The sequence below is a fragment of the Cucurbita pepo genome, chromosome 13 (genome assembly GCF_057944985.1).
Source record: "Cucurbita pepo subsp. pepo isolate OVF chromosome 13, ASM5794498v1, whole genome shotgun sequence".
In the NCBI taxonomy this organism is placed as follows: domain Eukaryota; kingdom Viridiplantae; phylum Streptophyta; class Magnoliopsida; order Cucurbitales; family Cucurbitaceae; genus Cucurbita; species Cucurbita pepo.
This window is the reverse complement of record NC_141810.1, coordinates 15,209,004-15,233,783: the sequence shown is the minus strand read 5'-3', so window position 1 is coordinate 15,233,783 and position 24,780 is coordinate 15,209,004. Positions and strand designations below refer to the sequence as shown.

The window sequence follows — 24,780 nt, the reverse complement described above, 5'->3', positions numbered from 1 at the left end:
AATTTTCGTTCAAAATTTTAAAAGAACAATCCATCACGATCACGCAGGCCCCTTCCCCCTTCAAATTATTGAAACGAGGCTGGAAATAAGAATCGATAATCATGACTGCCTAAAAGAATAAAAATTTGGGCACAGTAAAACACCAGAAATATGGGGGGTAAGAAGAGAAATATATATTTGATTACCCAGGGAGCTGAGTGTATATGAAGATCCATATTTGAAAAGAAAAGTCCAATAATGGCACAAAGATCTGAACAACACCATACATCCCGTGGTATTCACTGTCGTCATGTAACAAAAAAGCTCAGCTCCAGAGGCATCCCCACCCCCCTGGTCGGTCGGAATAATCAGCCTTTTCCGGTATTGATTGCAGCATGTACAAAGTCCTCGCAGCGGCTAATTCCGTCGGATAATACATCAGCCAAAACTCCAATTACGTCAAATGCCTCCTGCAGATCAGTAGCAGAGTTCATTTCCTCTAGCCATGTTAGCAACTCTTTCGAGAACCCCACCATTCCTTTTACGTTGTTAAGTCGCTCTTTCATCACCACCTCCCAACCTTCCAGGTTTTGGGTCTCGCTTTCCTCACCCGTAGCAGTGGCAGATGTAGATGTAGATGTAGATGTAGATGTTCCTTCTTTTGGGCAGGACGCAATATTTGGCGATTTTTTTACTTTGAAGAAATGTTGCAGTTGCTGAATCAGGCCAGTGTAGACTAGCATTGGCTTAATGGTAGCCAATAAATCATTGGCTTCTTCTGCCTCCGTGTTTGGGCTATTACTTCCTGATTCCATTTTAGATGTTGAACTGGCTGATGAGCGATTGGTTGACCTGCTATGAGTATGCTGCATGTACGCATGGAATATCCCACGCTGTAGGAATGCACGGCGATGCAGCAACCATGATTCATAAGACTCCGAAAGAAGCGAGTTCACCATCATAAACTGAACAGTTTCCTCAGTAGCAGCTGAAGGTTGTGATCCTGGAGAGAATGGTCGCAAGTCTCCAATGGACGAGGACAAATAGATTGAAACAGATTTAGCCATTGTAATACGTTGAGATGGGCTCCCTTGATCCAGTAGGTGACGAGCCATTTGAAGCATAAAAGGAAGGAACTTGGAATTGCTTTCTCTGCCACCACCCCTGCTTTCAGCACTGAATGAGGCTCCAGTGGCAAATCGAGCCAACATCTACAGAACAAAAAAATAAAAACAGAAAACGTAAATCATAATAAGGGAGAAGCTAATTCAGGAAAGGAAAAGTTTCCAAGTGAATTAAAAAACAATTCACAACTGACAACAGGCAAGAACCATACCAGAACAATATCATAAGTCAAGAGCCGAAGTCGGTTTCCATCAGCACGACCAAGAGCATTTAGGTTATCCCAATGCTGGTCAACATAACGCATATACTGTGCTGACGGGACAGACGGACCTCTCACAGGGAACAAGGAATTGCAGAGGGATTCGTTGTTCCTGAGTGTTGCTCCTTCCCATTCTTTCTTTGGGATTTTCAAACCAGCATCTGTCCTTTTGGCCTCTTGATGGCACTGATAATGGATAATATTGAAGTAACTCACGGTCGTATAAACACACTCCCCACGACTACTTCCTGAAATCCCAACGCCCAGGTTAACCCTCTTGCTGTATGAATAGACGCCCAGCAGGTCAGTAGGCCTCAAGCTATAGCCCTCTCTGCACACCATGCATGCCAACCCATCTTCCTCTTCCTTTACATCTTCCAAACCTTCAAGAGCTGGTCTAGAGACAACGATTCGTTCACCACCATCTGAAGCCACCAGTTCCATTCCAAGTACCTGCATCATCCCCAAAAATGAATTGTCTTCACTGATAGTTTTAAAATCAGAAACCACGAAATATATACATAGATATATATATGAAAAATTCATAGGGAACATGCAAAAAATAATATATATGCTATCTAAAGTAAGCAAAACAAGAAAATGGCAAAAGTACAGAAACAAAGAACAAAATCATGAAATCGGAAAACCTTAATAGTTATTCTTATTGTACATCAATCCTATCGAACCACACTTTCAAACAATGCAAAGCCAGCAAATTTTATGTTGCATAGACTTCCCACTCACAAAAATGTTCCCATTCCATATTTTCTATCTTCAAGACATGTTTATGACGAGGAATGTGTTCAAGAAATTTGCACCCTATGACAGTTGAAAATTCTACTGCAAAAAGAAACGGAGCTCTAATTCAAATTCTAGTGCCAGAAGGAAATTCATTTTCAAATTGATTTGAATAAATGATAAAAATCTCTAGGAGAACAAAATAATAAGTTAAACAAATACTGTATAAAAATACAATTATAAGCAAACGCATTAGAAAATATTAGATCAACAGTTCTTAAATCATGGAGTACAATGAGACAGCACCTGTAGCATATGTTCTCTGTTCTTCAAAGCAAGCCGCCTCATTTCATCCTTTGTGGCATGCCTTAACATTCGCACTTTATCCTCCAAGAATCCATCTCCATTTCCCTCCTTTTTAGAGAGAGTATCTAACAAGTTTTCAGCCCTTGCCCCTATCTCATTTTCTCCCGGAACTCTTTCCAGAGCATGAAGCACAGGTAAGATCCTCCCTTCATCAATACACCTCTGTGTAGCCAAATGCCCCATTGACAAACCCCTTAGCATAGACAATATAAGTGGAATGGAAGGACGTTTCAAGGAAAATGCCCATTCCATACTAGATCTGAAGCTGGCCTGTCCTGCAACAGCAAAACTATCTCTCAGATGCTTAACTGCAAGGCCAGTAATGCCCTTTTCCAAAATAATATCCTTCAGCCTCTCCCCACAGGAACTTGTCTTCAGTGACTCTGAGACTCTAACGAAATTTTCCACAGTAAATCTCTGCTTGGCAGCTTGCTCAGAGATACTCTTATCCTCTGGATTGTCCTCGTGCTGTTTTTGCAATCGATCAAATTCATCCCAATCATTCAAGTATGGAGTGAAATGTTGGATGAGTGCATCCATAGCAGCAGGTTCACCATAGGTCAAGTAAGGCAAGATTCTAGCAACCATTTCAGTGTTCCTCTGCTGTTTGTTTGATTTCTTATAACCAAAAGGATGAGATAATCTCTCCAGGAACATGAGAACAATTTTTTTGGCCTGTTCGCCAGTACCAGTTTGTTCACTGGTGATGGTAAGAGCACTTTGTCCAATGCTAATACTTTCACTTTCATTCGCTTCAATTGTTAGACTCTCCACAATCAAAAGAATGCCTTCAGCTGACTCCATGGCATCCACAGAAAAGGCACGTCTTGCTGTTTCTAGAAGTAATCCGAGAGCTCCAAGCCTTAATAAAGCACGCCTGTTCTCTCTTATTTTGCAACAATGCATAAGAAGATTAAGAACTGCAACCAACTGCTCTTGGTTTGACTTGAAATTATCCCATATGCGCTGGTTCAAATAAGTTACGGTCAGACCATGAAAAATGGTTGATCGACTTTAAATCAAAAAGGGAGTGACAGCTTAACTCTAATTATCCCAAGTCTGGAAACTTATTGAATGGAAATCCATACAACTGAATATAGAAGTAGACATACAAATGAACGAAGCAAGGAAGTCGACTTCGAATATACCACTACATTGCAGCGTAGAATCTAGTAAATGGAATTTGAAACTGATTTTTTCATTTTTTTTCTTGAGAGAAATGAAACAAATAATTTTGCTTGCACAACTAATATGCTAATTAGCAGCACATTTTAATTACCAGTGAACATTGAAATATAACATTTCTCACCCAAATAATATTGAAACCCACTCGTGGGGCTTGGTGCAAATTTTCAAGCCCACAAGCAAAGTGAGTACTGAAGTATCTTAAATTTGACATTAGTTGTAACTGAACCCAAGAGCTAGTATTATTAATTTATAATTCTTAACATTTTCCCTCACTGGACATAGAAACTAATACAAGGCCAGCAAGTGGTTATTAATATTAACTGGAATGATATTCCTGTTTAAACACAAGACCTCTTGCTTAGTACCATGTTCAATCACCATTGAGCCCAAAAGCTTAAGCCGGGTGAATTGCAGTAAATTTAATTATCAAAATCATATTCTTAAACTTCCTTGAAAAAACATGTTTTTTTCTGTAGAAGTTTTCAAATACTATACTTCCAAAGGAAATTACAGAAAGACATTCCAACTAGAAGGGAGATAATTTATACCAAAAAAAAAAAAAAAAGAAAACTTCACGACGAACTGAGAACTTTTTGTAACCACTTACTATGCAAGGCCTATGTGGTTGGTAAACTAAAAGTGCATGTATAGAGAACCAAGATAATTTCAAATGAAACTACAAAAATGCCGGTTTATGTCATGGCAGTCATGAAAGAGTGAAATACAAGAATTGGGAGGGGAAAAGCAAAGAAAAAAGAATATTAAGGTATAAACTAAAATTTAATCAGTAAGTTTAGGTTCAATGGGTTGAAATAGAAGTACTAAATCAGTAAGAACGCTTACCAGGAAATCGTACATTTAAAAACTAATTAGGTACTTTTCGACACTTGTTCCATTTTAGTACTCGGTGTATTATTTTATTTCAGCTATTGAACTTTCAAGAATTTTATTTTAATATTCCAAGCAAAAGACTAATTTGATCCCTTGTAGTTAATTTTATGGCAAAAGTTTGACCAAAATCTTGATCTACCTGGAAACTTGCACCGACTATATCTACCTTCAAATACTTGTTCGCATATACTCACCAAGTAAATAACTCTTTTTCTAAAAAAAAAGAAAAGAAGGGTTGGACCAGGTTTTTACTAGATGTTTTATGAAAAATTAAGAAAACTGAAATATTATATTATATGTGATTTACGGACTAAAATAGAATGTGAAAATACAGAACTACAGTAAATATATTTTTAAAACAATCATCGCTCCACCATTTTGTGATAAAACTAGAAGACTCAATAAAGAAGGTATGAAGACAAAATAAAGAGATGATTAAAGGTCTGCTGCACACACCTGGATCATGCCCAACAAAATTTCCAGTCCTCCACACTCACGAACTGCACCTGCTATTGCAAATTCCAACTCTGGATCTTGCGATTCCTCTCTGTCCTCCTCCAATTCCTTAATCATAGGTTCCGTTGCTTCACCATCTAGCCCCTGGATATAATATCCACCCCCAAGAAAATTAGAGGTATTACTAGGGAACTCACCGACAAATTTCTCTAACCAATATTTATTGAACTCTTCAACATGAAACTCAAATATAAGGATCCCATCGCAAGGAGATAAGAAACATGGGGTGGTAAACATCATCCGACAAAGACTGGACATGGATTATTTAAACAAACCTGAAGCCGGTAAGTCACTGTCATAGGAGAAGAGTCTCTTGCAGCGGTGGCAGAAATTAATGCAGTATTAGATATGGCACTTGAAGACTGGTTAGACTTCTTCCACACTTGCTCATAGACTAGTGCTATACTCAAATCAAGAGCAATTATATTTCCAGCAACCAGCAACTCCATGCCGTAATCATCTTCAAGAAAACCAAGTAAATCCAATTGGTGACAAATTTTATTTTTGATATCACGCATTAATGGACCAATCTCAGCACTGGAGTAAGGATTCTTTGTCATGGATCCCCTGATAAATTCTTCTTGCGTGTGTGCCTTGTTTAGAACCAAGAGGTACACTGGCTCTGGTTTTGAGGGAGAGATCAAATTGCAGAGCTGCTCTAGAATAAACTGCACATAATATTTCAAAGTAAGCTGCCAATCTACGTACTACTTCAAACAGAAAAATAGATGAATTAAAAAGCGTAAGGGCATATTTCTAGAAAGTGATATCTGGATATTTTACTAGAGTATATATGGCATAAATCATAGAAGATACTAATATTTTTATTTTACTCCCGTAAGATTAAAAATTTACTAGGGAGCAAAAGTCTATGAGGGAGTGCGCCTTAATTGGTTGGCTAGTTTTCAAGATTAATCATACCAAACAAGTCCGCCCTTTCCTTTCTGCTCCATGGATTTGCAAGCCACAAATGCAGGCTCGAATAAATTGCCTCTTGTTCTCATTGCTTTCCAGCAGAAGGCTATCCAAGAGATCTTTCAAAAGCTGATTACAATCGCTAATCAATTTTGTCTTCTGTACTACCAAACCACGAATCACGATGAGAGCCTCAAGAACTTCAGAGAGTAGATTATCCCGCATGAATCTAGCATAAGATCAAATTATATAAGCTTAAACAGAAGTAGTCTAAAAAGAAGATGCTTAAGGAAAGAAGTTACCTTGATCTAATGTTAGGGATCTCTAGAAATTTCCCAAGGAGCTCTATGAGCTTGTGAAGAATAAATCCCTGGGAAATATCAATGTGAAGGCTTCTCTCCAGAGACTCAACATTGCTTACTTCTTGGGAAATTAATTGGCAAATTGTACGTAAGCAACCTCTTACAGTCAAAAACAAGCGTGCGTCTTCTGAATCTACCATCTTGAAAAGTAATTCAAAGTATTCTGCAACACTCTCGCCAGCAGAAAGAGTTGCTGGCAACAGAGACACCAGTAAATCCAAAAGTCGAAATTGTCTTGATGAACTTTGAGCACAAAGCAAACTAATCAGCATACACATCTCTGATCTTATAGACTGGGAACAGGCACATAGCACAAGTTCTGTAACCCATGACCCTAGCTCAAAAGCTGACAGGTCACTTTTAGCATTTCTACATACAAACCGCTTCCACTTAAGAGCATACTTCAGGCACAAATAATCGCCTTTTTGTGTCCGATGTCTTTGAACTGTACCTTTGAACACCTGAGACACTTTGTACTGCCTTCTAACAAAGTCAAGATATGATGCTCCCTTTTCCCACTCTGCATAACTCAGCAATTGAATATCCTGAGTCCTATGAGAAGAATCCCAATTATGTTCAAGTGATTCAGAAGCAGACTTACTCCCGCTAACAGGTCCACTAGAAGATCCAGATATCTTTTTAGAATTTTCATCCTTATTTTGTGAAACAGATGTCAATTTTGCCATCCTTTGCTCCTTGTCTACAGTATCAGATTTAGGAGGCGTACAGGCTTGAGATATGATCCTCAGACATGGAAGAATGATGTGCTCAGCAATTGCTGGATGTTTGGCACCTGACTTAATGGATGAAAATAACAGCTGGAAAACAACTCGCAATCTAGCTTCCCAGAATTCATCAGCCAAAGAACAGACTTCAGAGAGCAGTGATAACTCCTCCCGAGTTGCCAATGCAATGTCCATAGAACGATGGTGTTCAAGGCAGTACATGACTTTCTTTTGGATTAGGTCGTTCAGCCCACTCACTGCATTTACATCACTCTCAGAGAAAGAACAAAGAACAGCCCTAGCTTGTATTCGAGCAGTTTTGGGCCCTTGATGAATATTATTCTCAAACAGCTCAGATAGTATACCCAGGTTAACAAGTTGCTTCTTTGAACTCCGATGCTTTGATAACACCTGCAATATCTCAAGACATTGAGTGACAAATGTAGTCGCACAACCATAGCAGTTATTAGGAGATCTAGAAATCACAAATCTTGAAGCTGGAAACCCATCATCAGTATGTTTCTGGTGCAAATACGTCATTAAAGCCCGACGAAGACCTTGAAGTGTCTGGACACTTTTACTGACAGAATCAAAGGCTGCTTTGCATTTTTCACCATATAAAACCCCAAGGAGAGCAATTTTACGGTTAATCTTGCATGATGGTCCTGGAAGTGAGACCATCATTTGCTGAACAGAATCCTTCTGTTGCGAGTCCATTTCATTCTCACCAATGCTTGAAACAATTTTTAGCAGGGGTTTCTTGTAGCCTAAGAGCTGCTGATATCTCCTGTGAGCATTTTCTGATTCAGATTCTATTGCAGCAAGACCTCTCTTCATATCTTCGTCGTTCTCCATATTATCAAATGTAAAACTTGGTTTTGCCATAAAATTAAATTCAAATCTTCCATACTTGCTGTATCCACACTCGTTGCATAAAAATGAGTCAAGATTCTCATAATTTATGTTCCGGCATTGCCTACATTGATACGCATTTTCATGGCAATTGCTGCATATTCCATGCCTATCAGTGACTGGACGACTGCATCTAGGGCATTGCAAAGGTTCAAGGGATAAAGCCTGTAGATTTTCATAGAAAGAATCCAGCTCAATCATGAAATTACATGCAGTGATTGGAATGGGGAACTCTACTTTTAGTTCAGTCTGATTGAAAGCAAGATGGCAACTTTTAGCACGTTTCCACAAAGACCAATTATTTTTCAACTCCGATAAGTCGGCCACAGGTCGATTATTGTAGTACAGGTTCAAAACTTTCACAGATTTGGACTTCCGAGCATCGTGCACATTCATTATAACAGTTTGAATTGTGTAACTCCCTGTACATTTGACAATGATGCGGTTGTCAGTAAATTTTGTTTCAGATTTAAGACTCTCAAGTTTCATCCTGCTGTAAGGCACCTCAGGAGAACTGCAAGCGGCACAAGGTTCACTCTCTAGATAGTAACCATCAAACTCAACTAAACCACTTAAAGTATTGTACATGCGTGAATTTGGATGATTAGCTAACAGCTCATTTTGAGAGTGAAGTGTTTGATAAATTGATCGAATTACATCAGAGGTCAAGCATTTGTCCAGAAGTTCAGAACTCTGTTGCTTAGAAACAACATCAGGAACTTTTCCCAGCAACCATGTGACCAGTTCTGTATATTCAGCAATGTTCAGACCATACATAGGAAGAGTTTTAACCTTTTGCAAGAGAGCCATCAATAGAGTTTCTTTAAATGTCTGCTTTCCATGATGCCAAACACCACAAACAACACCTTTGGCCTCTGCCCGGATAGAGCTTGAATTCCATTCAAGAAGAAAGCAATCAATGAAATGGCTCAAGACATTGTTATCCTTTTCGACAAAGATATTCACCATGGCCTCCATATCCAAATAGGATTTCTCCAACGCAGAATCATTTCCATCTTCACCTTTTCTTTTCTTTCTTGAATCCACCGTTTGTGTACCTGATTTATTTGTACTTGTCCCAGTATCTCCTGCTTCAGATTTTTGTACAGAATGGCCAATATCCTTTCCAGTATAAAAGGCGAGATTCAAAAGTTTGAGAGTCTGAATAACAGACTCTTCTCCAAAATAGAAAACACCATTCAGCAAAAATGGCAGTACATCTCCATGTCGTAAACAGTATTTCTGCCAATTTCGAGGCCTTGCAGCAGCTACTTCAGCCATGGTTGTTAGGCATTTCACTATCTTTACGCTTCTCTCATATGACATTGGAATTTGAAAACCACCAACCTTGTTTATGTATTTGAAAAGTTTCTTTTCTTCAGTTGAAAACTGCCAAGAGTCTCGAATACTGTAATAGTGACTTTTGCTGCCGCAAATGTGGAGGAAAAGCCTTCTCGCATATCTTCTAACAAAGCTAGTATTGGGGTTGTTAATATAACTGCAAAGAACATCTTGATAGACATCCAACTTCAAATCCTTGCTGCTATAAATCTTAAAAGCCTTCTCCTTCTCCAATGTCTTGTCATATTTTTCTGGTCGAACCAACGTATAAACAAGACGAAAAGCATTTTCTAACAAGAGCCTGTGATAGTCTACAAAAAGATCTGTCCGGTGTGCTTTCGCATAAGAATCTGAAAAGAATGGAGAAAAATTTCCAGCAGGGAGATCCTTACGAACTGTTAGCAGAGCTCCACATCCAGAACCATTAGTAAAACCATGTCCACTGTCATAATCAATAGAGGATGACTTGAAGACATGAACTAGCTGCTGCAGCACATCCATAAGATAATTAACAAAAGATTGTTGCCTAATAGAACCACAAGCACGAAGTAGTTGTGAAGTAAAGTCATTTTTTCCTTGATCATCCACTGAAGATTGTGCAGTCACTGAAGTAGATGGTGCAACCTGGGTTGAACTCTTGTCATGCGTATCTGCAGTAGTACTAGGCTTGGCACCTGGACCATCACTACCAGGCTGGTGCCAGTTTCTTAGCATCAGGGTGAAGAACATGAAAACAAGGATTGCAACTTCCCCAAAAGAAGTACGGGTTTTTGCTTCAAAGGGTTTGTTGAGATTAATCTCATCCAAAAACCATTTAATTAGTCTTTCCAAGTCCAAGTTTTCAGATTTCAAGCTGTTCATAAAAGGTCCGCCCATAGTGGAGGATAACCTGTAGAAAAGCTGCATAATAGGAACAGCCTGAACACCTGATGTTGTCTCCATCCATCCTTTTAACTGTTCGAGGAGCTCAGAGAGAAGCAAGGAATTAACAGTTTGTTTAGAAGCTGATATTGAAACTGGATCAGTCATTGAGGCAGAAAAATCCCCAGAATCAGCTGGCCCCAAAACATGAATTGATGACACCGGATTCTTCACGCTAATATCTGATCTTAATGATGTTAAGCTTGAATCATTGATATCTTCTGTGGAAAAGTGATATTCATTTCCATCTCCTAACGATTCCACTTCAATTGGGATGGCAGTCATAGGATGATCTCTAGAATGTGGTGAAGGAAGCCTGTCTGCATCAAGTACCTCATAACATGATTCGCATAAATCAAAATCAGGGCAAATTGTACAATGCCATCGTTGCCTCAGTATAGGAACTGTAGAGCAACCATCACAACAATATTGAACAGAAGAAGTGATAGAATCTTCTTCAATCATGACCTGTGGATGGGTACCAGTTGTTTCAGTGGATATAGGCGCAGACAATGGAATATCAGCACCATCATCAGTAGCTAACATTGTTTGCTTTGGAAATGGGACCTGTAGCAATCTTGAAGATATAGCCAGGCTGAAAAGAAAAGGGAAGGATAGAATCTTAAGTAAATACCTTGGAATAAAATTTCAGAATAAGAAAAAAATTGAAGAAACAAAACCTGCTTGAAGTCTGAACAGCCTCACTAGAGGAAAACAGAAGTTTCTTAAATAGCACAACAGCAGGTGCAATAGAGTGTCTGCCAGTGTCTGGACCATGCAATGCCAGGCACTCAGCATAACAATAAATAAGTTCAACAGAGGAAATAACAATGTTGTTCAAAGTCTGAGTGTTGGGCTGCTCCAAGTCCAAAATTCCCCATAGGATTTGCATGAGTCCATCCACCACTTGAGAACCTACATTAGTAATTCTAATTATAAGGCGACCATAAAAAATATACACGACAAACTTTCTACTTGCTTCTCTAATCGAGGGCCGACAGAACAATTTAACAACGCACATAAATTATCCATCTACTTTACAATATTTTCAAAGGAAAATGCAGTGGAGCCACCATGTTTGAAGAAGGACAATAATTTAAAGTCCGGGAAAAGACATGATGCTGGTTGAACATGGTTGGCAGTATGGAGCAAAGAATTGCAGCATCATGATACAACTGATCAGTTAACCCCTTTCTTGGATATAAATTTGAGGCTAAACTGGCATCCATCAGCTCAACCCAACAGGCAAGACAAACTAAAATGTGTGATAACAAAATAAAGACCATTCCAATAGAATCTAGACACATTTGAACATTCAAAAAATAATGCCAGTTTATATATTGAAACTATAGATTCACCATAAGATGGATAAGTAGGCAAAAATCAGAGGATAATACAGAAAATGATATCGATAACTGCCATGGTATTATATGCTCTTACACAACAATAAGAATAGTAGAGTTTCTTGACTGATTTATCACAAAGCAAAGTGACCAAAGAGTATACACCAAGAAGGCTTTATTTTGGGTTATCTGGAAAGAGAGAAATCAAAGGTTTTTTCTTTTTTTTTTTTTTTTTTTTTTTTTTGGACAAAGGGAAAACCTTTGAAGTGTTCAAATCTTTGTATTTATTATTCAATTTCTTGTAAATTGTCAAATGTCTTTGCTTTATATGGCTACGCTTCCATTTCTTCTAATTGGGAAAACCTTTTGTAATCATCATGAATTATTCGTCCATTTTACAAGTTACATACACCAATGAAATTGTCTTTCATAAGAAAAACAAAGCAAGGAGACCTATAATAAAGTGAACAAAATCACTCCCATCCAAGGGTTTTGTTTTAGTTTGATTTGAAGTAGATAATAATAATCTAGACTGTAATCCATCTCACTTCACAGCCCACTTTGGCTGACCATTGACATGAAATGTTAAAAAAAAAGTTCCTAGACCTCAAATTTTCACGATAGAGTTTAGATTATCAAAAAATTTGAGCCAAAAAATAAAGTATAAATACCGTTTCTTTCCAGAAAACAAGCCAAATTAGATCTACGATGCAGGGCAATCTTAGAAACTGCATGCATTTGTGATGTAAATTCTTCAATAATCCATCCTGCTGCAGCATCTCCAACTCCAAGCCTAGAGGAAAGCAGTGATGCTGATTTCACCACACCAGTCAGACGCATGGTGTCCTTCACCTGATTATGAGGGGAAAAATTTTAAGTTCAAAATAATTTATCTCAATACAAGTAAAATTTCCATTTAAACTATTACTTGGTAGTATATCTCTTTTTTTGGGAAGATAGCTTGCAGGACACGACAAGCAGCAGACTGCAACAAGGGCTCCCGATCACTTTCATATATTGTTTCTAATAATTGCTTGCACTTCAGTTTATCCAGCTCCTGATTCACATCATCAAGTTTTGGGCATACTTGTGATCTACGAAGCAAATAATAACTAGACAAGACCTTCAGACCATCTGCTAACACCTGCTGTTGAATAGGAGCACATTGAATGGATCGCCTCTTTTTTCCAGATTTGGCAACCAAGGAATTGGAACCAAGTGCACGTGCCTCCATGTCCAGAATAGCATCCAATTTTTCTTTCCAACCAAATTCATCTTTTGCTCGACCATACACTTCAAGAGAGTCTATCCTAGGAAGTGCAGTACCATTGAATGCTGGCCCAACAGTTATAGTAAATTCTTCATCAGCAAGGAGAGACTCAGCAACAGTAAATGGTATATCATACCATGATCGCATGCCCTCGTCTAATTTTATGACTCTCTGGAATATAGATATCTCTGAAGGTATGTGGTTAGCGGACATATTACCAACATGGATGCGGAATCCAACCATAACAATATCGGGGTTGGAATTAGAGACAGTGATCTGAGTAGGGAAAGAACAGTTTATGGTTAGAGAGGGATTCAATCAGAGAGAATTATTAATTTACAAAAATCCATCCTGTTGTGTTATTATGAAGCTAAAAATACAAACCAATTTCTCGTGAACTTGACATGTTCTCACATGAGGAAATTATGTATGGTTCAGAAAAAGAATTAAAACATTTCTATAAACGTATTTCATAGACCAATGGACTAAACCACAGTAAGAGACTTTCTTTGCAATCTATCAGTAGAGTTCAAGCCTCCCAAACGTAAAATTCAAATTGAAATATCAATGCTTCCTAGACTTCCAACAATCAGGGTGAAACTAGCTTTCAAAGTACTGTTTAGTAGTTTTTAATTATTGTAAGCAAAACTAATAAGCTGACATGTTATTGTGAAGATTATCCAACTTGATGTAGGTTGGATTGTGTTGAGGTACAAACAAAGGTTATTTGAGGTGGTTAAATAGTCAACCGACTTAACCCAAAAACTCTGGTTGATTTAAGAAACCCCTTCAATCCAGCCTAGCCAACCCAGAAATGCACCTAATTATAGATGACAAAACTATACAATAAATATTATTATTAATAACTAATCAGTTAACTGTCAATTTTAACCTGTGGTGAATTTTATAACATTACCAAGCATTTCAGGACCTCAATTTCATACTGATACTTCGCAATGGTCCCAAGCAAAAATACCAAAGATTACAAGTACTGTCTATTTAGCAACTACTTTACACATAAAAGGGACCAATGGATGCTATATGCTGCAAATTTGCAATCCATCTAGTCCATCCTACCTCTCTACGTTTCACTTTTATTCTATCCACATAAATCCTAGTTGGCGTTGCTAAAAGGGACCAAGGAGCAAAGGAAAAACTATCATAAGTAGGGTAAAAGAGGGCAGTGTATAGCCCTGGACATCTACTTTGCGTAGGTTATCAATTAAAGGGCCATCTCATTTGTTTGCAATTGGTTAGGGTATTTCATCTCTCAGTTAATCCCTGAGCTCTTAACAATCAAGCCACCAGGAACCAACACTGTTTCTTTCTTTGCCATATTGCTCATCTGCATCATGAATCCGTTGTAAATTTTTTAGGATGTGTTGGTATCTGTAATGCAGCCAATGACAAGTTTGAAGAATTAAGGTTCTGCTTCTTGATCATTAAGGTTCCTAGGACAGACTGATTAAAATCCGGAACATCTAAGAACCAACCCAGAGAAGTTGAAATATAAATAATATAGAATGGAGCTAAACCAAGAAACAGAAATAGAAGTCATTTAATCTGAAACAATAGAGATTTTCGTCAAGAAAAAACCTTTCATAAATCCAAATTTCAAAGGAAAGCTCAAATAAAGTTGAGCCAATGGACTTTAGCTTGCATTTCAAACAGATGAGGTAACCTCCCAGGAGAAAGAAAAGTGAGCTATTTGTGTTCTGGGGAAAGGTAACTATCCAAACTCCAAGAAGATAGATGCTCAAATCCGAGAAGCCATATGACAGTGAAAAAGGAGGTGCTTCTAGGAAAGTACTGTTCGTGTTTCTAGGAAAGTAATTATCTCATCTGAAAGAAATTTCATCCCAAATGGTTATAAAAAGATAAAATAAGAAATCATAGCAACAGCAAAAACGCATAATCCTGTTCTATGTTTCGTTGATTTAGATTTAAAATAACCAAGTAGGCATTGAAATGCACACTTGTGTGCAAGGAAACAATACCTTGAAATCTGAAGAGCTGGGACTCTCGAGGAAACCATCCTCGGATGCCAAACTTTGTTTGGCTCCTTCAGAATCACCATTTCGAATAGCATCTCCTCCCAATCTCACATCTGCGGTGATGCAAACAGTCTTCTCAAAAAAATCAAGCGGGAATTCTGGATTTGCACTGGCATAAACCTTGTTATTGAGAATGCCAGAACCCAACTTCTTGATTTTTTCTGCAGTAGCGTTTGCACTAGCATCCACTCCAACTGTGGTGTGCGTGTATATTTGAAGGCTGCCATCATCATGTAGTAGAAGACAATGTATTTTATCTTTTGACAAAGGCTTATATGCAGTTATGCCAACTAATGGAAAAGAAGAACCTCCTGCATGTCTCAAGTTTTGCGCATAAATCTCATGAGCCCCCATAGATATAGCCAAAGCAGAATTTGATTTGACACTTGAAAAGCAAACAAATAACCCACTGCCAGCAAATAACTCCTTCCAACGGTATAATCCAGCAGGCCGGAGTTTTCTGTCTTGATCCTCTTCGTATATAACTGATATCTCAGATAATTTTGTTGCATCAGGGCTTAACTGACCAACCAATGTGGTGCCATCGGCATATGCAACAAATAATAATTTGTAACATGAAGAAAAGTACAGTGACAATCCCTTTGCACTCATTTCTCTGCCCTGAATGTGAATGGTCTCCTTCAAGAGTGTAGCTCCAACATTTCCCAGCACTGACAGCTCAAATCTGAATATTCTTCCATTTTCTGAAAGAACAATAAGAAACATCCTTCCCTGTGAAGCTGTGAACAGTGTAGCATCAACTACCATGTCATCTGGCAACGTGAAGTAGTGCATTGGACTAATATTATCCAGGGAAAGATCATATATTTTCACAAACTTATTTGTAACCACCATTAGTTGGACTTGAGACCCTGGAACCCATTCCATTCGTTTAATATGAGCACCTTGCAGAGCTAGTTCAATGGCAAGACGGTCGACGACTTCACCACGGTGGTTCAAAGTCAAGACTTGGAAATCTTCAAAGCCTGCCACAGCAAGATAGTTCTCTGTTGTGGGATTAAAAGCAAGGTGTACAATTTCAAAACGAACAACGTTTTTAGAAAGTGGCTTAACATTAGTCTTGTCTGCCGTCATGGGTGCAACTGTGGCCTGTTCTATTAACTGCCTAACGTCAAAAATAGACACTTTATCACCTTCACCAACAGCAAGACGACCTCTGATGCTGACACTGAGTAAAGATTTCACAAGAGATCCACTGGCTAGATGTGATTTGAGCTCCTTCGCATTTGCATATTCTGCCTTAATCTTAAGATCCAAGGACCCCCCTTTATATGCCTTTTTCAATTGCAAGAGATCAAGCCCATATGAAAGCACCTTGTCTTTACCCAGAATAATTTTCTTGTCCTTTGAAAGGTCTGGGTCCCTTTGGTTAGTAATAGAAGGCAATAAACACGAGCAAAGCTCAAGCATCCTTCCTTCAACATCCAGTTTCTCAAGTAAAACAGAAACTCCATCAAGAAGCTCCCTAGGAACAGCGGGTTTGAGGCACTTATCTGTGTCTGGAACCACATCATCTTCCAGATCAGATTCACTTTCAGGAAGTTGATCTCCCTCCTCACAGAAAGGCAGGAAGCACTGAAAGTTACTGGCACCACGTACAGGGGTACTGCCATGTCCAGTAAACTTGCGAGGCTTTAAACATTGGCAACTGCTGCCCCTAACACCCCCAGCACCACAGTCACAAAAGAAGCGACTAGACCGGGAATAGACAACACGATGACCACGATGACAGACTTTTGCACACACAGAACAACATCCCTTCGAGACGGTAAGATCACAGGTATAACAAAAGTACCAGTGTTGTTCCATGAAATTGCTGCCACTGGAAGTAAATGTGCAGACTTTTGAAGCAAGTGCCCTTTCACTGTTTGTGTCCTCATCCTCATCCTTGTCTAGACTAGCTACCTCACCATCGGAAGTTCCATCATCCTCATCTTCCTCACCAGAAGTTGCATCACATTCAAAAGATGCAGGCCCGTCTTCTTGATTGGAAGAAAGAACCAATGTCTCCGAATTCTTCCTAGGCCCCACTGACTTGGAAGAAAGAGGTCCAATTTCAGGTGCATACCTTGATAGAGGTTTGCCGGAGGGTCTCTCAAAAACATTCTTACCAGATCCACTCTCAATCAAGATCATTTCAAGAAAACTAAAGAGGTACTTCAGCCCTGGAAGCAGGCGCTCATCGCTAGCCAATTTTTCCATCAATATGAGAATCCTCTCCAAAAGTAGTTTCATTGATTTCTCCCCTCTCAATAGCTGAACAACAAAATGGAAATAGGAATTAGCAACACTGATATCAAATCGCAAAAATGCCAGGTCAAGGGATACAAGTGCAGCCTCAAAGATGTGACTCTGCAGTTGAAGTGCCAGAGGTTCTGAGGGTGATGATATGAGACAAAATACAAAATTCATGGATGATTCTCTAAGAGAAATAGAAGATCCTTTCACATTGACTCCGCTTGAATCCTTGGCCACTGAACCCAAAATCCTCTTCTCCAACCATTTCGACAGGCCATGCAAATCCATACTAAGGAATTTATTTTGTATTTCCAGTTTAAGTTTGGGGCATGGCTCTCCAGATAAGAGTTCCACAAAGAAACCAAGAACCTTCAAGTTAACTAATTCAGAGCAACAGTTGTCTAAGGAGTCCAGAAGAACCAACAAATTACCCTGTTGAGATCCATAAAACTCCCTAACCTGCTCTGGTACAACTTCAGCACCAAAATAAAATTGGAAAACGGAAGACTTTGAAACATCTTTACGGAGGTTGTCAATGATATCTGTAGCCTTAACAATTACCCATTCATGAATAGTGCTATCACTTGCCCCACTCATATTAATGTGTCTTAAGTACCCCTCAAGCTGTTTCAACAGAAACAGAACCCCATAAGCACATCCTTCCAATTCCACACTCAAACTCTGATATATACCTTCACATAGCCCATGAACTTTTTCAAAGGTTTTGTCAAATTTTATAGTCATTACTGCATCAAGAATCCCATGAGTCACCTCAGTCTCCAAAATTATATTACGTTTAACATCTACTATCCCCAGCAGCCCAGCTAAAACAGAAATAATCCTTCCTATGCTAAGGACACAAGAAAGTAGAATTCCACCGGAAGTTTCCAAATGAGAGGGAAAACCGTGAAACATCGATTCCCAAGAGGCCCTTGATAAGAACCCAAGGGCTCTTTTGTCAACTATTTCGTCCAACCTAGACATGAGCTTAAAAACAGACTCCAATACGCAAGATGTTGTCCCATAGTTCTCAAGGGCCTTGTTCTGGACACATCTATCAAATTCAGAATGTTTAAAGAGCAAGAGAGGGGAAAACTCAGAAGCATGATCATTAGTACTACTAAGAGTGGCAACAAAAGCTTTCTGATAAACTTGTAAATACATGCTCAATACAGATGACAACTCCCTGATTAAAATTGAAACTTGGTTATCGGTAATCACCGAGGAAATTAAACTTCCAGCTAAATTGGCCTGCTCAATATCTGTAACAGCAATATCTGTCAAGAAAGAACCCACTGTAGGAATCATATTCTTACTGCAGTATCTCAATATCCCAACGCTGAGGAAGGAAAGAATCAGAGATAGCCATGCTCCGTTTCTTAAAAAATTCCAGCCCAAAGCTTTGAAGTCCTCCAAGATACTCCCACCATGCAAACGCCGAAGCAAACCAATCACAACTTGAGGAAACTTCATGCTCTCGCCAATAATATCACTATGATCTAGAAGTAAATAACTGAAGTAGAAGAAGCATGTGGTATTAGAAATGTCCAGAGTCTCTGGGTCGCTCCATAACGAGCCTCCATGTGACAAAGCATTCCCATAAGGAAAATCCCAACAGAGAACAAAAATATATCTTTCAATGATCAGGTCTTCAACCGTAACAGCTTGTTTACCATTCCAGAACCCCAAAATCCATGAGAATGTAGAAAAGATCTCACCGGGATTGAACCACGGACATTCGATTGTCAAATCATGCTGCCGTAGTGAAGCAGGAAATGAAGAAATATCAATCAACTGGTTGATCAAACCATTAAAGAAGGGCTCCGATTCCATGGATGAACCAATTATATTCTTAGCAACATTTGCTCCCCAAGATGATAAATGATCATTCACTGTGTAAGGCAAACTAGAGGAAAATGCAGGAGCATCCCTCAACTTAGATCGAAAATCAAAAAGCAACGAAGAGGAACATGTATGAGGGTGAAAAATAACGTAGCGAAGTACTATAATCAACCTTGAAACTAATAAACCCCACATTGACAATTCTGTACTGTTAGAAAATGTGGACGGAGCATCAATCGTCCTAATGGAAGAAAAAATTAAGCTCGAAATTTCTCTTTTTTCTTCTTCAGAAGATAAGTGAAATGCCACAAGAAGAATTTCAATATGAAAGACAGAGGGAAGAGTCCCAATAAATTCCTGGAGGCTAGAATTACTTAAGGAAATAGTTTTGGCCTTCTCAGCGATAAATTCCACAAATTGCCTGTATATTTGGGTCCTCAATTGTGTCCCAGCAGCACCAGTTCTACAGAAAAGGGTGTTCGCCAGTAAGCTTAGGGTCTGATCATTGTAAACAACGTTTCCATTTTCAGCATTCAAAATTTTCTTCACAAGGTACTCTTCAAGATAATCTGGCAATACATGACGTGTGAGAAGACCATGCAACAACCTGTAACAAATTTCATGGATGTGGCCAGATTTCTTCTCATCATGTGCAGGTACACAACTAGCAGAAGATCGGTCATCAGAACAGAATCCCTCACAGTTAAGTAAGGAAATCAATATATCAATATGATTCTGATCAAGTTTATTGCAACCATCATCAAAAACAGATGCACTCCATTCAGGAGAAAAGATGCATTGCTTGATAAAGCTCAGTAGTTCTTTAGCAGCTTGGAGAAGCAGATTGCAAAAGCTAGAGGTAGAATTGACAGCAAGATGATGTAAATCATATCCATCTACAGATCCAACAGAGCGGCCACTCTCAGAGAAGAGGTCCCCAAACAGTGCTTCATCTTCATGACAAACAGAAGTTTCTTGTTCAACCGTGCTACTGCTCTTCATGCAACTGGATAACGATCGCTCTATTTTTGGTCTTAATCTCACTCCTTCAGAATAAAGAAAGAAGAGGAGATGCATCAAATCATCCATCCATTGTTTTGACGGAGGGAATATCATTCTCAAAATTTCTTCTACTGTATAATTCTTTTGCAAAGGAACAATCTCCAAACGAGCATGGCATTTAGGTATTTCCACTGATAAATCAGCAAGAGTGCTCGTGTGATGCATTTCAAGATCGTTAAAACTGAAAGCGTGATATTTATGCCCCTTAAGATCTTGTATGAGTTTAATTATGACCATAACACTCCGAGGAAAGTAAACCAGGGGAGGCTTCAGGTTTGCAATAGATGCATCATGCCGCCAAACAGAGGAACTCAGATTATCCAATATGGAAGCCACTATACATGTTTGGATGTTCACACAAACATAGCTGTTGCGAAATACAACCTTCACTAGCTCCAAATATTCTTCCAGGAGTAACAAAATGGTGTTCTCAAAACTACCATCGACTATAGCATGACTATTTGCAAACTCAAAACATAGTCCAAACAAGCAAGGCAATGAGTTGGCAAACAGTGCAAATGCCTGCATCAGTTTAGCATCATATTCAATACACGGAAATTTCTTTGAGAGTTCCGTAAGAAGCTTTAATATCCTCAAACTACATGAAAGTCTCTTCCGAAAACTTCCTGTCTTCTCATCAAGCACATCTGGGAGTATTACCAGTTCTTTACAGATCAAAATCAAACGTTGGATGCATGTCAAATGCGTGATTGCCCAATGTTGGCAAAAGAGAATCAACTTGTTTGTGTCTTCAAGGAATGTCGGCTCACTGAATCCAGATTCAGTGGTCAGCTGATCAGCTTGCACGCATTCAGCAGCTATTGTCATTAAAAGCCTTCCTACCTGCTTTTCTTCTCTGGAGCAACAGACTCCTTCTAAAACAATACAAGAAAAACAAACTTTGAGGAAAAACTAATATTAATGCATAAGGCATGTTCAAATTAAGTCATTTAAATTTAACAGATACCTGCAAATCCACATTCAATGTGATTATCGAACTCTATAGAAACATCACAGTCTGCACCAGTAAATTTCAACAACTCTATAAGATCTTTCTTGGTGCAAAGCTGTGCACAGTCAGATACTTTATCCATCCCATCAACCAAAATTGTCTCCATAATCAGTAACATATTATTCTGCAGAAGATGCCAAAGGGTAGTTTATATGATACAAAAACAATGTATATACATGAAAGTTGAAATAGAAAAAGAATGGAAACATAAAAAACAAACACTCAAAATAAGAAATTTGCTTGCTGGTAATATAAATCTTAAAATTAATGCACAAGAATGAATATGAAGTAAACTTCCATAAATCAAGATGGTTAATATCAAAATGAGGGTTAATACTTGTGCACAATGTCATGAAAATATCAACAAAATGTTGATTGTGATAGAAACAAAATTGTTACTAGAAAAATAAAATAAAAGAAACAATAATGTTTAACTATTACTACATCATCTCAAACTTGACACCATCTTTCTGTATTCAAGGCACAAGCTCATTGCCAAGGTACATCAACCAACTTTTTTAAAGTAAGATTAGCACATATCTAAACCTCAAAAAATAGCTATTAAAATACTTTTTCCAGCATTTTTCTCTATTACATAATATTTTCTCCTCTCATTTTTTTCCCTTTCTTTATATCTATATCGTCTCGCTCTCTTTATTTTCATATTCCCCTCTTTCTCTCATTCTTTTGTAAAATTTGTTTTTTAACTTCTGTAATTTTATAATGATATAATTCTATATTCATGGATGGTTTTAGTGTTAAAAATATAACACTTTATAGCTAAATAAAGCAACTTTTAACACTTCAATTAATTAAATCAAACCATTTGTATCAACTTCCACCGTTCAAATGCTTCTACTCAAAATAAACTCCAACGTCCACATTGCTTAGAAATCCTTGGAATTATAAACTACAAGCAAAAAATAATAAATAAATAACAGCTTCTGTTTTCAATCCACGTACAGATGGTTTTTTCCTTCCATACCCCCTAGAAAGGCCAGCTGAATGAGATAATATATAGCATATTCTACGAAAAACAGAAAGTTTTATTAAGACAATTAGGAATTGTATGATAAAAACGTTACTTTCTACCTTATCAGCAAAAAGGAATTTTTACATAATTTCGTAAGTAATAACTTGCTTTTTAAGTTTCTCATGCCAATGAGGTTAGTGCGTTTGCATGTTAAGAAGAAGAAAAAAAGTGGTGGTAATTATGAATAGTAAATTTCGCTATTGTACTTTGAACACTGTGCCTATGTAATACAAACGCATTTCAAAATAAGAAAATATCTGAAACTTCAAAAGCTTTAATTCTATCCCTAAACTTTGTCCTTTTTAGTCCTTGTTGTCAACACCAGCTGACAAATGCTAACGTGACAATCCAACAAGATAAAATTTTCACGAGGTAGTAAACAGGCAGTGAGTTTGATGCGATTGCACTTGGTCTTAATTTTAACCCATCAAACCGAATCGTCTAACCCAACGACCAATTCTTGTATATAACCATTCTTTTGTAATAGTCCAACCACATGTCAAATCAGACCACCTTCTCCAAAATTTATCTAACGGAGTGACACAAACACTTCGTCAACTAGTATTACTGATAGGGACTCGGAATAAGCATGATTTAAATCTCGGTATGTACTATTTGAAGTCCAAGACTAAGTAGACACAATAACAAAAACAAATTTTATAATTTAGTCTTAATAATATAATAAATATCAAGTTTCAACAAGAGTAATAAACATAACATTCAGGGGAACATGAGAATACATAACAAATACTCAGCCAATAGGACATGAAAAGAAAATTTGACACACAAGAAGTGCAATAAAAGAAGATGAATTAACTGATATAAAGTAAATAACGAATACAGAAGGCCAAAAATAAGAAGCAAATTCCACTTGAGAATACATTAAAGCACAAACAAATCATGGCTCGAGATGTACTTCCATAGAGGGAGACGGGTATCCTACAGAACTCATGTGAGGTGAGTAAAAGAAAGCAATGATGAACCCATCCCTCCCACATAATTTAGACACTACCAAGAAGCAACAAACCTGAATACTGAAGTCATCGCACTTAAACTCTGATTTCTCCAAGTAACAGAAAACCAACTCGAGTGACTTTTTAATAACCGCAACAACTATAGCTTCAGCTTGATCCACTGTCGAGGCAAATGCATCAAAGACAACATGCATCAATTGAATACCATATCACCAACCGAAATCCATTTCCCGCGAAAATAAAGAAATATTCAAGAAGATAAAGTCCGAGAGTCAAGAAACAAAGCCGCAATTTATTTTTAAAAAATTTGAAACTCAAATAGCAGCAAATTGCTTACACAATTTACGCATTCATAATTTTAGTATTTTTACAAAAAAAAGAAATGGTTGAGTTAGAAGCACTTAAATTCTATTCAAATGAGTTTCCAATCCTAAAAGGATCGAGATATTCAAGACATTACGTTTAATAAAATTGCACGAGTAATCCAAATTTTAAAAAATGAAAAGAAAAAAGAAAAAAAAACGCGTCTACAAGAAAACAGATACAGAAAAACACATTTCTCAATCGAAAAAAGCTCGGGAGTGAAGCAAAGCGTACCGGTCAGGGCTCGAGAAGCAGAAGCAATTGCATGAGCAATTGAACAAACAGCTTGGATCTGAGAATCATTCCACGACTGAAAAGCAAGCTTCCCGTCACCAAGGTCCCGAAGGCCAGCCTTGAGAATCGAATAGAATTGACGAAGGCCGAGTTTGAACGAAGAATCATCGGAGCGAAGAAGCTGGAGGAGATCGGAGGAAGAAAAAGGCTTCTTGGTATTGGCACTGCTGCTGGAATCGTCAAAGAATATAGTGTCTATGAGCTTGACGAGACTCTGCTCCGCCATGAGCAGTGGCGCCCAAAGGCCAGGACGATCAGAACTGAAAACTTGGAGAAGAAGAAGAAGAAGAAAGAAGGAAGAACAGAGGAGAAAGAAGAAACGAATTTATGTGTTTTAATTATAAATAGTAATATCCCAGAGGGGTTTTGTGAGAATAAAATTTCTTTATTATTAATTTTATAAATAGCTTTTTCAATTACTCTCAATTATTAACATAAAAATAGTTAATTAAATAAAATTAGAATTTAGTTGTTATTCAGTTTTTATTTTTTAAAAATTTATTGAACACAAAAATATAATAAAGTGTACATTCAGAATAAATGCTCTGCTTTTATTTTTCCCCTTTTTTTTTTTACCAAATTACGATAATATTATTTTTGTTTTATAATGTAACTTTAAAAAATAATATCAATTTCCAAATATTTGAAGGACTAAAATGCAATTTTTCAAAATTCGGAGATAATCGAATGAAATTAAATATTGGGATTGACGACTGAGTAGATGAGTGATAGATGGCTATTAGTGGACATACATGTTTTGATCGTATACGACGAGGGAATGAAAACCCTATTATGAGCTAGTACGGGTTGATTGAACTAGAATTAAGACTCTTATTGATAAGTTCAAAGGAGTTGGCTAAGTCTTGATCTCGGTATTTTTATGGTCGGTGACCTAAAAAATAAAATTTAGGTTATTGAAGTTTAATGTCTGCTCGAGAGCCTACAAACGAGCTGTTTATTGAGTAATTTTATATACTTAGCTAACAACGAGGGCGTTACAGAGTTGTGTGGCTATGGAGCTGATATCAAATAGGTG

The 24,780-nt window shown here is 37.8% G+C and overlaps 1 protein-coding gene across 2 annotated transcripts; it reads right to left on the bottom strand.

Annotated features, from left to right (window-relative positions):
• Positions 1-151: 151 nt before the first annotated feature.
• Positions 152-24,070, bottom strand: LOC111808552 (auxin transport protein BIG). Of its 2 annotated transcripts, none has more exons than XM_023694619.2 (14): positions 23,685-24,070; positions 23,141-23,247; positions 21,036-21,204; positions 14,849-20,943; positions 12,510-13,127; positions 12,253-12,433; positions 10,919-11,153; positions 6,280-10,833; positions 5,984-6,206; positions 5,338-5,730; positions 5,003-5,146; positions 2,408-3,433; positions 1,316-1,816; positions 152-1,190 (listed from the first exon to the last, which is right to left on the bottom strand). In XM_023694619.2, the coding sequence occupies exons 1-14, from the start codon at positions 23,968-23,970 to the stop codon at positions 348-350; spliced, it is 15,375 nt and encodes a 5,124-aa protein (XP_023550387.2). In that variant the 5' UTR covers positions 23,971-24,070; the 3' UTR covers positions 152-347. The 2 variants fall into 2 exon arrangements, with proteins under 2 accessions (XP_023550387.2, XP_023550388.2); XM_023694620.2 differs by having other exon boundaries at positions 14,849-20,940.
• Between the last annotated feature and the right edge of the window lie 710 nt (positions 24,071-24,780).

Bases quoted from the DNA above. Each gene is read 5' to 3' on its own strand.
- LOC111808552 (XM_023694619.2), bottom strand. From the start codon at position 23,970: ATGGCGGAGCAGAGTCTCGTCAAGCTCATAGACACTATATTCTTTGAC. The intron at 5,731-5,983 runs GTATGATTAATC...TATTATGTGCAG, and splicing joins GGAAAGGGCGGACTTGTTTG to TTTATTCTAGAGCAGCTCTG. The intron at 5,147-5,337 runs GTTTGTTTAAAT...TATTATATCCAG, and splicing joins CAGTGACTTACCGGCTTCAG to GGGCTAGATGGTGAAGCAAC.